General features: G+C 41.4%; 1 protein-coding gene across 1 annotated transcript; it reads left to right on the top strand.

Moving 5' to 3' along the window:
* The first annotated feature begins 2623 nt into the window (after window positions 1-2623).
* Window positions 2624-10265, top strand: LOC115168197 (probable pleckstrin homology domain-containing family N member 1). Its single transcript, XM_029723246.1, has 11 exons — window positions 2624-3085; window positions 5037-5136; window positions 5470-5613; window positions 5737-5823; window positions 5955-6033; window positions 6220-6356; window positions 8438-8584; window positions 9044-9130; window positions 9355-9430; window positions 9609-9685; window positions 9934-10265. Exons 1-11 carry the CDS (start codon window positions 2991-2993, stop codon window positions 10039-10041), a joined length of 1137 nt encoding a protein of 378 aa, XP_029579106.1. The 5' UTR covers window positions 2624-2990; the 3' UTR covers window positions 10042-10265.
* The last annotated feature ends 2274 nt before the right edge of the window (window positions 10266-12539 follow it).

Genomic DNA, 12539 nt, shown 5'->3' on the forward strand with positions numbered 1-12539 from the left:
CGAGCGCGCTGCTTCCTATAGTCCTCCTTGACTTCCATCTGCCCTCTTCTCCACTGCTTGGTTTTTTTGTGGTGGGTAATTCTGTAACAGCTGTCGTGAGAGAGAGTAGACCAAGGTGCAGCAGAGTTAGTGTTCATCATTGAATATTTAATAGACGAAAGAAGACTATACAAAAATAAGAAAACCGACAGCCAAACAGTCCTGTCAGGTGCAAAACACTAACAGAAACAATTACCCACAAAACCCCAACGGAAAAACAGGCACTTATGTGTGACTCCCAATCAGCAACAACACTCTACAGCTGTGCCTGATTGGAAGCCACACGGCCAAAATCAATGAAACAAACCAACATAGAAAAATGCACATAGAACACCCACCCAATGTAACACCCTGGCCTAACCAAAATAAAGAACAAAAACCCCTCTCTATGGCCAGGGCGTTACACCAGTACATCAGTACATCCAAGACCTCTATATCAGGCGTTGTCAGAGGAAGGCCGCCCTGAAAATTGTCACCGACTCCAGTCATAAACTGTTCTCTCTGCTAACGCACGGCAAGCAGTACCGGAGCGCCAAGTTGAGGTCCAAAAGGCTTCTTAACAGCTTCTACTCCCAAGCCATAAGACTCCTGAACAGCTAATCAAAGGGCTACCCAGACCCCTCTTTTACACTGCTGCTACTCTCTTGTTTATAATCTCTGCATAGTCACTTTAACTCTAACTACATGTACATATTACCTCAATTACCTCAACTAACCGGTGCCCCCGCACATTGACTCTGTACCGGTACCCCCTGTATATAGCCTTGCTTGTTATTTTACTGCTGCTGTTTAATTATTTGTTACTTTTATTTTCTATTTTCTATTTTTTACTTAACACTTATTTTAAAAAAATATATTAACTTCTTAAAGTCTATCACTGTAAGGTCTAAACCGGTTGTATTTGGCGCATGTGACAAATAACGTTTGATTTGAGTTTGAGTTTTGTTTAACTTTGCAATCATTGGATTTTGTTTGACATACACTACATGACCCAAAGTATGTGGACACCTGCTCGTCGAACATCTCATTCCAAAATCATGTGCATTATGGTGTTGGTCCCCCATGTGCTGCTATAACAGTCTCCAGTCTTCTGGGAAGGCTTTCCACTAGATGTTGGAACATTGCTGTGGGGATTTACTTCCATCCAGCCACAAGAACATTAGTGAGTTGGGGCACTGATGTTGGGCGATTAGGCCTGGCTCACAGTCAATGTTCTAATTCATCCCAAAGGTGTTCGATGGGATTGAAGCCAGGGCTCTGTGCAGGCCAGTCAAGTTCTTCCACACCGATCTCAACAAACCATTTCTGTATGGCCCTCGCCTTGTGCATGGGGACATTGTCATGCCGAAACAGGAAAGAGCCCTCCCCAAACTGTTTTCACAAAGTTGGATGCACAGCATCTGAATGTCATTGTATGCTGTAGCGTTAATATTTCCCTTCATTGGAACTAAGGGGCCTAGTCCGAACCATGAAAAACAGCCCCAGACCATTATTCCTCCTCCACCAAACTTTAGGCAGGTAGCTTTCTCCTGGCATCTGCCAAACCCAGATTTGTCCGTCGGATGGCCTGATGCTGTAGCGTGATTCAACACTCCAGAGAACGCGTTTCCACTGCTCCAGAGTCCAATGGAGGTGAGCTCTACACCACTCCTGCCGACGCTTGGCATTGTGCATGGTGATCTTAGGCTTGTATGCGGCTGCTCGGCCATGGAAACCCATTTCATGAAGCTCTTGACGAACAGTTATTGTGCTGACGTTGCTTCCAGAGGCAGTTTGGAACTCGGTAGTGAGTGTTGCAACCGAGGACAGACAATTTTCACAAGCTACGCGCTTCAGCACTTGGTGGTCCCGTTCTGTGAGCTTGTGTGGCCTACCACTTCGCGGTTGAGCCGTTGTTGCTCCTAGACGTTTCCACTTCACAGCACTTACAGTTGACCGGGGCAGCTCTAGAAATTTGATGAACTGACTTGTTGGAAGGTGGCATCCTATGACGGTGCCACGTTGAAAGTCACTGAGCTCTTCAGTACGAGTCATTCTACGGCCAATGTTTGTGTATGGCGATTGCATGGCTGTGTGTTCGATTTTATATACCTGCAGTAATTGGTGTGGCTGAAATTGACGAATCCCCTAATTTGAAGGGGTGTCCATATACTTCTTAAAGTGGAAAATCTGTGTCTCAGCATCACTCTGTTATTGTGGAATTGCCCACACCAATCCAACAGTGCCCACACCAATCCAACTGTACAAACAACAACTACAACACACCGCACAACTGTGTTGAAGCTTTGGCTTGTTGTTATGACTGCAGCCCTTTGTCTCTCAGCTGTGAAACACATAATTATCATGCCTCTGTACTTATTAAGCACTGCACATGTAAACAGGAGGATTATTTCAACAATGGTCAACAGCGTCTCTTGTTTCTCAATGCCTCTGCCATAAATTGCTTCATCTGCATGATTCTCCAAAGGGAAAGCAGACAGGCTTCGGAAGAACTCAAATTTGCTCTGTGACACCGTTAAAGTGAAAAGGCCACTGAGGAAGTTGCGTGGCTCTCTGCATGCAAACTGACAGGAAGGAAGAATGAGTGCACTGTGACGCTGCTCACAGCTTTTTGCTTCTTGACTCAACTCATCTCAGAAGCTTTGCCACCTTTTTCTTGATATTTCAGGGATAGTGATATTGTGTTTTAGAAGAAATGGAGAACTGAGAAGTTAAGCGACATAGCCCTCCTTTCCCTCTGCACTGTGCCGGTCCTCTTTTCCTCTCCTTCCCCCCTCCCTCTCTCTACATATCCTCCGTCTGGTCTTAGCGCGGTGCAGAAGCTGTGGGGATGAATGCAGACAGAGACAGATGGTACAGTATAGTTAGTGTACTAGGAACTGAGGGTGAAGGAAAGAGTTCTGTGTCTCGCTGGACTGGACTAGGCTGAGAGAGGAGAGTGCTAGCTGGTCATGGGATGCTGTAGTGTGACTCAGAGAGGAGCGCATTCTGGGATTGACGATGTGGGCCCTGACGAGATCGAGCTCCTGGAGATTGACAACTCAGGGTGAGTCTGGTTTTGTTAACAGAAGACCATGAACCCTATCAATCCCTCATGGGAGTGGTCTGTTTGAGTTTGATAGACTGCCATTTGGCTTTTTACAACCTCACAATCACATTTTAATTTCATTCGGAAACATAAGCGGCAGGTAGCCTAGCGGTAACCGAAAGGTCGCTGGTTTGAATCCCTGGGCCGACTAAGTGAACAATCTGTCCATGTGCCCTTGAGCAAGGCACTTAACCCTAATTGCTCCTGTAAGTCTCTCTGGATAAGAACATCTGCTAAATGACGTAAATGTAATGACTGTGGAGATTTTAAATATGTTGATGACACATGACAGCATCTAAGACTATCAAGCATGGTCACAACCGAATAGATATGCTTCACAATATCAACTTCTCTGAATCTAGATAAAACAAGCAGTAAAATACTGAGACTCTTGGCTTTGTAAGAAAGTTTGAAGCAATACTATTAAATACACCTATTGTTGGGTTTTGGTAATAAGAACGAGGTGTGTTTGGTTGACGAGGTATTGAGAGGAAGTGGTGTCGCTTTGCCTTGGGGTGAGTGGTGAAAACAGAGCACACATTGACAAGTGTGCTAGCAGTTTCAACCACTTCAGAACTTCAGTTCCTTGAGAAAGAAACAATGACATTTGAGGGCATATTTTATCAAACAATGAAACATAATGCATCTGTGTAATTTTCATTTACACACAAAAGTACATACAGAGTCGGAACGCTAGTTTGGAGACATAAACGTTTTAATAGACATAAACGTACTGATCCTCACTGAAGCGGCACTGATGTGATTAGGACATGAGCGGCCGGTGATATTGTCTCCCTAATTAGCAGACAATGCTACCGCTCGTCTCTCCCTCCTGTCCAGTCTGGTCTAACACTGGCCAGGCCTCTAAATCCCGTCATGTGGGGAGTGGGGGAAACGAGAAGCTAATCACAATAGCAGCTCACAGACTTCACATGCCCAAACTGTGAGAAGACAAGGGATCAGCCACAAGCAACACATACTGTGCACACGTGCAAAGATGCTTGTCCACGCACACACATTGACACACTTATGAATGTATATACACACACACACACACACACACACACACGAATAGGTTCACACACACTGCATTCAAACAGTGCATACACACGCATGTGTGCATGCACAAACACAAAGGGACACATGCACACACAGAGACAGACACTCAAGCACAAACACAGATGTGACAGAACTGTTGACACACATAGGGAATGTTTTAGGGGTGTGTAGTTACTGTATTACTACCAGATAAATGGGTGAATGTGGGCAACATGTCTTTATGTGAGGGGGTCAGATGGTGGGTGTCTGCTCCACACTTTAATCTGCTTATGTCTGGACACTGTTGGGTGAAGGGGGCTCAGGCAAGATGGCTGGCTCGTAAATGAGGTGGGCAAATTGGTCTACAGTTCTGTGAGATGTTACAGTAGTGTGGGATAAATGGGAGAAGGTTTTGTGGTTAATGTGATATGGGGTTGACTGCTGATATACAGTGCCTTTGGAAAGTATTCAGACCCCTTGACCTTTTCCAGATTTTGTTACATTACAGCCTTATTCTAAAATGGACTTTAAAAAAATCCTCAGCAATCTACACACAATACCCCATAATGACTAAGTGAAAACAGTAAAAAAAAAAATTTTTTTTTTTAGTAAATGTATAAAAAAAAGAAATAAAAAATAATAATACCTTATTTACGTAAGTATTCAGACCCTTTACTATGAGACTAGAAATTGAGCTCAGGTGCATCCTGTTTCCATTGATCATCCTTCAGATGTTTCTACAATTTGATCGGAGTCCACCTGTGGTAAATTCAATTGATTTGACATGATTTGGAAAGGCACACAACTGTATATATAAGGTTCCACAGTTGACAGTGCATGTCAGAGCAAAAACCAATGATTAATGTTTCAGGATATGGAGTCTAGGAGAGAGCAGGCTTCAGATCTCTGTGAGGAATGGAAAAGACGGTCCACCCTCTCGCTACCCTTCAGTGAGACACCTCAACCAGGAGGTCAGTGGAGGATGAAAGTGTGTGTTTGTGTGTGTGAGAGAGAGAGAGAGCGAGAGGCCATCTGTATGAATATGACACTAAGATACAGAAATTGAAAAGGTTCTGCCATGCACTTATCACACAGGAAACAACAGTGGGTTACACCCTTCGAGTGCACATATTGGCACTTGCAAGTGTGAATGCATTGTGTCAAGGGTGCATCAACATACTATTTTATGTCAAAGTTGTTATATCACATTAATGATAAAGGGATACTCATGTATGCTAATGTTAACTCCTCACTACATCTCATTTTAAATGAGACAGGTGAAGTATTCTATTCTATTCCCCTAGGTTGTGCTATGGGGCAGGAGCAGAGAGGAGCTACACCACAGAATCTACAACCAGCCCATACGTGACTGGGAGGGCCAACCTACACACATGTATGGAGAGATAGTGCACTCCTCCCTGGTGTCTCTCCACAACAGCTACACACAGGTAACATCTCACTACACCATGCTCAGATAGACTGTAGAGATCAACCATCACTCACTGTCTATGTCCCGACTCTAGTACTGCTATATTGATGTTATGTTCATGTGTTTGTTTATGTTCCTATAGGAGACACGTGAACACTATCTGGTGCTTTTCTCCTTCCACTTGTTGATCCTATCTCTGGACCACTCTCACCATGACTTTATCTATGAGGTTGGTTCCTTTACAATTGGGGAAATACTGTAACGACACTGTGCAGATGCTTGCATGTTGAACATTTAACTTAAATGTAAAATGCGTTCACCTAAGGCCAGCTAGTCAATGTGTTGCTTCTTCTTTCTCAGGGCATGCTGCCTCTCTCTGGACTGTCTTTCCAAGCCACCTCACTAGCCTCCAACTCTCAAACCATGTTCCAGATCAGTGGTGAGTTCAGATCAGTGGTGAGTTCTATTATGATTATGCAGTTCATTAAAGCATTAATAGACAAGGTTATATTATTTATTGTGGTTTATCACGGCTGTGCTACGGTCATAGGTATGACGCGAAGCCAACAGTAAATGGTTTAATTATTGTATTGTAACACGGCTACCATCTCCCTCCCCATTCTAGGTCCAATGGTGGACTCCAAAGTATTCACCTGTGCCAGTGCAGCAGAGATGAGCAAATGGATACACCACATGGAGGAGAGGAAATACAAATCCATGAGCCAACTGCTAAGCCCCTCCCACTGTGCACTGTCTTACCTGGTAAGGTATTCAATCAACCCCCCCCCTATAAGAACCACCCCCTTATAAAGTAAATTACAGATCCTAACAGATGTCATTGCAAAATGTTAAACTGTCTGAACAATTGTGAGGTTCACTTTGCTTGATCACAACTTGAACATCTAATAGCACATATGAATAGCACATATTACATACAGTTGAAGTTGGAAGTTTACATGCACTTAGGTTGGAGTCATTAAAAATCTTTTTTCAACCACTCCACAAATTTCTTGTTAAAACAAACTATAGTTTTGGCAAGTCGGTTAGGACATCTACTTTGTGCATGACACAAGTAATTTTTCCAACAATTGTTTACAGACAGATTATTTCACTTATAATTCACTGTATCACAATTCCAGTGGGTCAGAAGTTTACATACACTATGTTGACTGTATGTTGACTTTTAAACAGCTTGGAAAATTCCAGAAAATTATGTCATGGCTTTAGAAGTTTCTGATAGGCTAATTGGCATCATTTGAGTCAATTGGAGGTGTACCTGGAGATGTATTTCAAGGCCTAACTTCAAACTTTGCTTGACATCATGGGAAAATCAAAAGAAATCAGCCAAGACCTCCACAAGTCCGGTTCATCCTTGGGAGCAATTTCTAAACGCCTGAAGATACCACTTTCATCTGTATGCAAGTATAAACACCATGGGACCACGCAGCCGTCATACCGCTCAGGAAGGAGACGCGTTCTGTCAAATTCTTATTATCAATGACGGCCTAGGAACAGTGGGTTAACTGCCTTGTTCAGGGGCAGAATGACAGATTTCTACCTTGTCAGCTCGGGGATTTGATCTTGCAACCTTTCAGTTACTAGTCCAACGCTCTAACCACTAGGCTACCTGCCGTATAAACACCATGGGACCACGGAGCCGTCATACCGCTTAGGAAGGAGACGCGTTCTGTGTCCTAGAGATGAACGTACTTTGGTGCGAAAAGCGCAAATCAATCCCAGAACAATAGCAAAGGACCTTGTGAAGATGCTGGAGGAAACAGGTACAAAAGTATCTATATCCACAGTAAAATGAGTCCTATATCGACATGGCCGCTCAGCAAGGAAGAAGCCGCTGCTCCAAATCCGCCATAAAAAATGCCAGACTACGGTTTGCAACTGCACATGGGGACAAAGATCGTACTTTTTGGAGAAATGTCCTCTGGTCTGATGAAACAAAAATAGAACTGTTTGGCCATAATGACCATTGTTATGTTTGGAGGAAAAAGGGGGAGGCTTGCAAGCCGAAGATCAACTTCCCAACCGTGAAGCACGGGGTGGCAGCATCCTGTTGTGGGGGTGCTTTGCTGCAGGATGGACTGATGCACTTCACAAAATAGATGGCATCATGAGGTAGGAAAATTATGTGGATATATTGAAGCAACATCTCAAGACATCAGTCAGGAAGTTAAAGCTTGGTCGCAAATGGGTCTTCCAAATGGACAATGACCCCAAGCAAACTTCTAAAGTTGTGGCAAAATGGCTTAAGGACAGCAAAGTCAAGGTATTGGAGTGGCCATCACAAAGCCCTGACCTCAATTATATAGCAAATTTGTGGGCAGAACTGAAAAAGTGTGTGCGAGCAAGGAGGCCTACAAACTTGACTCAGTTACACCAGCTCTGTCAGGAGGAATGGGCCAAAATTCACCCAACTTACTGTGGGAAGCTTGTGGAAGGCTCCCCAAAACGTTTGACCCAAGTTAAACAATTTAAAGGCAATGCTACCAAATACTAATTGAGTGTATGTAAACTTCTGACCCACTCGGAATGTGATGAAAGAAATAAAAGCTGAAATAAATAATTATCTCTACTACTATTCTGACATTTCACATTCTTAAAATAAAGTGGTGATCCTAACTGGGAATTTTTACTAGGATTAAATGTCAGGAATTGTGAAAAACTGAGTTTAAATGTATTTGGCTAAGGTGTATGTAAACTTCCAACTTCAACCGTATATTACACTAATGAGCTAAAGGAATCATCATGAAAGGACATTTGTTGCAAATCATTATCATTGGCGAAACTCTCCAAATATGAAGCTACGTTTCTGTTGTCACTTACTGTAGGTACCCTGCGATGAGATCTGGAAGAAAGAGGAACTGAAAACGTATTTACTGCAAGCCCCAATACAGCAGTGGGAAGGGGCCCCCATCCAGCACATGGGCCAGCCTGTATACATATCCATGGTCCACATCATCAACACACAGAGACAGGTAACACAACCTGCACTGTAACTTGTGTACTCACCAGTACTCTAAAGTCCATTTTAAGGGGTCTTGATAGCTTGATAGCTGCCATGTTAGACATGCTAAACGATTCAAATAGGCATGAACGTTGTACTGGAATGAAAAAGGCAAAACTATGTGGAAATGGTGGCAAAATTACCCCAGGTATGTTCAAAAACAGATTCAACACATGGTATACATGCCATGCAAAGGAAACAAATACTCAGAAAATAATCCTACTCTAGTCCAATACTTCATCACTAGTATCTGCTACATAAAGACAGAAAATATAAATAATGCTAATGCAAATAAATATGGTAATCAAACAATAATGATCATAGGCCTAATAATAATACTTGGTTATGCTAATATTATAATGCTAATGATAATTATAATAGTGGACTTCAGATCAAATAAAAGTGTGATAATGTTCATCCATTCTTGCAGGGAATCCATCAGCAACTTCTGGTACTCTTCCCTCAAGATGTCCTCCTGCTCTCTGTGGATATCAAGAGCCTCAGTGTCATATATGAGGTACAGTCAAATGATGTTCTCTAGGAAACAATTTCACTGGAACTCCTACAGTATGAACCTGGTGACCTTACCAAGTTTGCCAATTGTCGCTATAGAGTAGATGTTGGTGTGATATACTATGATGTACAGTTTAGAAGATGTTGTAAAATATAGAGGTGATCCAATACTAACCTTTCTCAATTCAAGATAAATGGCACTTCAACCTGTATTTCATAACACTTTAGGGTAGATTGCCTCGGAAAAGCATCACAGCCGTGGAGAGGTCAGCATTACCTGGGAGGCTGGAGTTCGAGTTAGCAGGTTATATACAAAACAGACATAATGTTATACTGCTCTAATATGTTTGTATACTGAGGGAAATTGACTGTAAATTTACCCTCCAAACTGCTAAGAAATCTGTATCAATTCCACTGTATCAAGTGTTGCTGTATGTATTGGTGAAGAGCACTGTACTTCTATTGTATATTGTGTGGCTCAGGTGAACTGATTGAGCCGCTGCAGGTATCTTGCACCTGTCCTGAAGAATATCACAACTGGATCTTCCAGCTACAACAGGTAAAGTACCATTACAGTCCCATTAAAATGGGAAAAGATGGAACAAAACAAACGGATCGGGAAAACTGTGTGGCTAGCCTTTTGCCTGTGTCTATTGATTCCAATTGAGCCATACATGTACATCTATTTTGTGAAGATGCAGGATGTTAAAAATAAGTTATCTTTGTCTTGAACGTTTTTTACAGAAAAAAAAGTCCCAAAAAGTAGTTGCAAAATGACTCAGTAGTGTTTATTTATTTTCTCAATAGCCGGAAACAAACCTCCAAGCTACCTCAAACCACCCGGCTCCACCCCTCATGCCAAAAAAACAGAGGAGCAGAAAGGAGTCCCAGGAACCAATGATAATTGCACATTAATGAGACTAACTGACCAATGGCCTCACAAAATAGAAGACTCATGCCTCTTTTCATTAATAGACACGATATTTGTGGATATCATGTATACAGTTCCTTTAGAAAGTATTCATACCCCTTGACTTATTCCACATTTTGTTGTGTTATAGCCTGAATTCAAAATTGATTAAACGTATATTTTACGTCTTACAATCTGACAGCATCTACATTTTACAATCTACATAAAATAGCTCATAGTTTACAGTGAAAACATGTTTTTAGAAATGTTTGCAAATTTACTGGAAATGAAATACAGAAATATCTAATTTACATAAGCATTCACACCCCTGAGTCAATACATGTTGGAATCACCTTTGGCAGCTATTACAGCTGTGAGTCTCTCTGGGTAAGTCTCAAAGTGTTTTGACACATGGATTGTATTATTATTTGTTTTTAAATGTAAGCTCTGTCAAAGTGGTTGTTGATCATTGCTAGACAGCCATTTTCAAGTATTGCCATAGATTTTCAAGCCAATTAGTCAAAACTGTAACTAGGCCACTAAGGAACGTTCAATGTCATCTTGGTAAGCAACTCCAGAGTATATTTGGCCTTATCTTTTAGGATATTGTCCTGCTGAAAGGTGAATTTGTCTCCCAGTGTTTGTTGGAAAGCAGACTGAACCAGGTTTTCCTCTAGGATTTTGCCTGTGCTTAGCTCTATTCCATGTATTTTTATCCTAAAAAACTCCCTAGTCCTTGCCGATGACAAGGACACCCACTAACATGATGCAGCCACTACCATGCTTGAAAATATGAAGAGTGGTACTTAGTGATGTGTTGAATTTGGCCCAAATATAACACTTTGTATTCAGGACATAAAATTAATTTCTTTGCCAAATGTTTTGCAATTTTACTTTAGTGCCTTATTGTAAAAATATTTTTATTCTGTACAGGCTTCTTTCTTTTCACTCGGTCATTTAGGTTAGTATTGTGGAGTAACTACAATGTTGTTAATCCATTCTCAGTTTTCTCCCATCACAGCCATTAAACTCTAACTGTTTTAAAGTCACCATTGGCCTCATGCTGAAATCCCTGTGTGGTTTCCTTCCTCTCTGGCAACTGACTTCTACACCTGCATTGCTTGCTGTTTGGGGTTTTAGGCTGGGTTTCAGCTGATGTAATATGGGCTTTATAAATACATTTCATTGATTGACTTAGGAAGGACGCCTGTATCTTTCTATTGATATACCATCCAAAGTGTATTTAACCCTTCTCCTACAATTTACGTGGCCCTGTGGAAATCAAATTAACATAATAAAAAATTTTTACATCAAAATCCATCTGTTTAAGCTAGGGCTTTGTCTCAATTCACTGTATCTGCCAATATCGCCCTTCCGCATATGCGGTAAAAGGTGGCAGAGCTAGAGCGGTGTTTGTCAGACCATAAGACATCCGGAAAATCTGTCTTCTCGAGAAAAGGTCTAAAGCGTCCGAAAGGTTAGGCATACAAACTATTATGAAAGATGAGACTCTCACAATGATGTTCTCCGATCTCCACAAGCTTCACAGGACTCGTCTGAAGTCGGTACAGCCTCTTCTGCCAACTTCTGTCTGCAGCGTCCGAACAGTTTGGTCTACACACTGATATGACCCCTCTGTAGGACGCCCACAAGCCTCACAAGACTCTGAAGGTCCCCGGTACCAATTGTTTCCTGAGCTTTCTTATATCTCTCAGATATAGGGCAGACACTTAATAAAGAACAAACTTCCTTTTATATATATTTTTTTTACTATCTGATCCATGTAGTGAATCTGTTATTCAATGCGTTTCTATGGGCTAATAACAGTAACACCAAATTCAATGTTTCATCTAATAATTTTTGTATAGATTTTTTTTTATACCTTAAGGGGTCTTAAAATTCTAAATCAAATAGTGTAATGATCCTTGGTATGACAATCTTAAAACAATTCCATAAGTTAGCTTAGTAGAACGCCCCTTACCCCAGTTTAGACTGGGCTTAGAGTCTCTTAACTCTCTAGAGGGTTAATAACTTCACCATGCTGAAAGGGATATTCAATGTCTGCTTTTTTTTTACCCATCTATCAATAGGTAGACTGTGAGGCATTGGAAATCCTGCCTTGTCTTTGTGTTTGAATCTGTATTAAATTCACTGCTCGACTGAGGGACCTTACAGATAATTGTATGTGTGGGGTACAGAGATGAGGTAGTCATTTAAAAATCATATTAAACACTATTATTGCACACAAAGTGAGTCCATACAACTTTTTTGACTTGTTAAGCAAATGTTCACTCCTGAACTTATTTAGGCTTGTTATAACAAAGCATTGAATCCTTATTGACTCAAGACATTTCAGCTCTTCATTTTGAATTAATTTTCAAAACTTTATAAAACATAATTCCACTTTGTCATTATGGGGTATTGTGTCTAGGCCAGCGACACAAAATCTCAATTTAATCCATTTTAAATTCAGGCTGTAACACAACAAAATGTGGAAAAAGTC

Source organism: Salmo trutta, chromosome 30 (genome assembly GCF_901001165.1).
Source record: "Salmo trutta chromosome 30, fSalTru1.1, whole genome shotgun sequence".
Lineage (NCBI taxonomy): Eukaryota > Metazoa > Chordata > Actinopteri > Salmoniformes > Salmonidae > Salmo > Salmo trutta.

Bases quoted from the DNA above. Each gene is read 5' to 3' on its own strand.
- LOC115168197 (XM_029723246.1), top strand. From the start codon at position 2,991: ATGGGATGCTGTAGTGTGACTCAGAGAGGAGCGCATTCTGGGATTGAC. The intron at 5,824-5,954 runs GTTGGTTCCTTT...CTTCTTTCTCAG, and splicing joins ACCATGACTTTATCTATGAG to GGCATGCTGCCTCTCTCTGG. The intron at 8,585-9,043 runs GTAACACAACCT...CCATTCTTGCAG, and splicing joins TCATCAACACACAGAGACAG to GGAATCCATCAGCAACTTCT.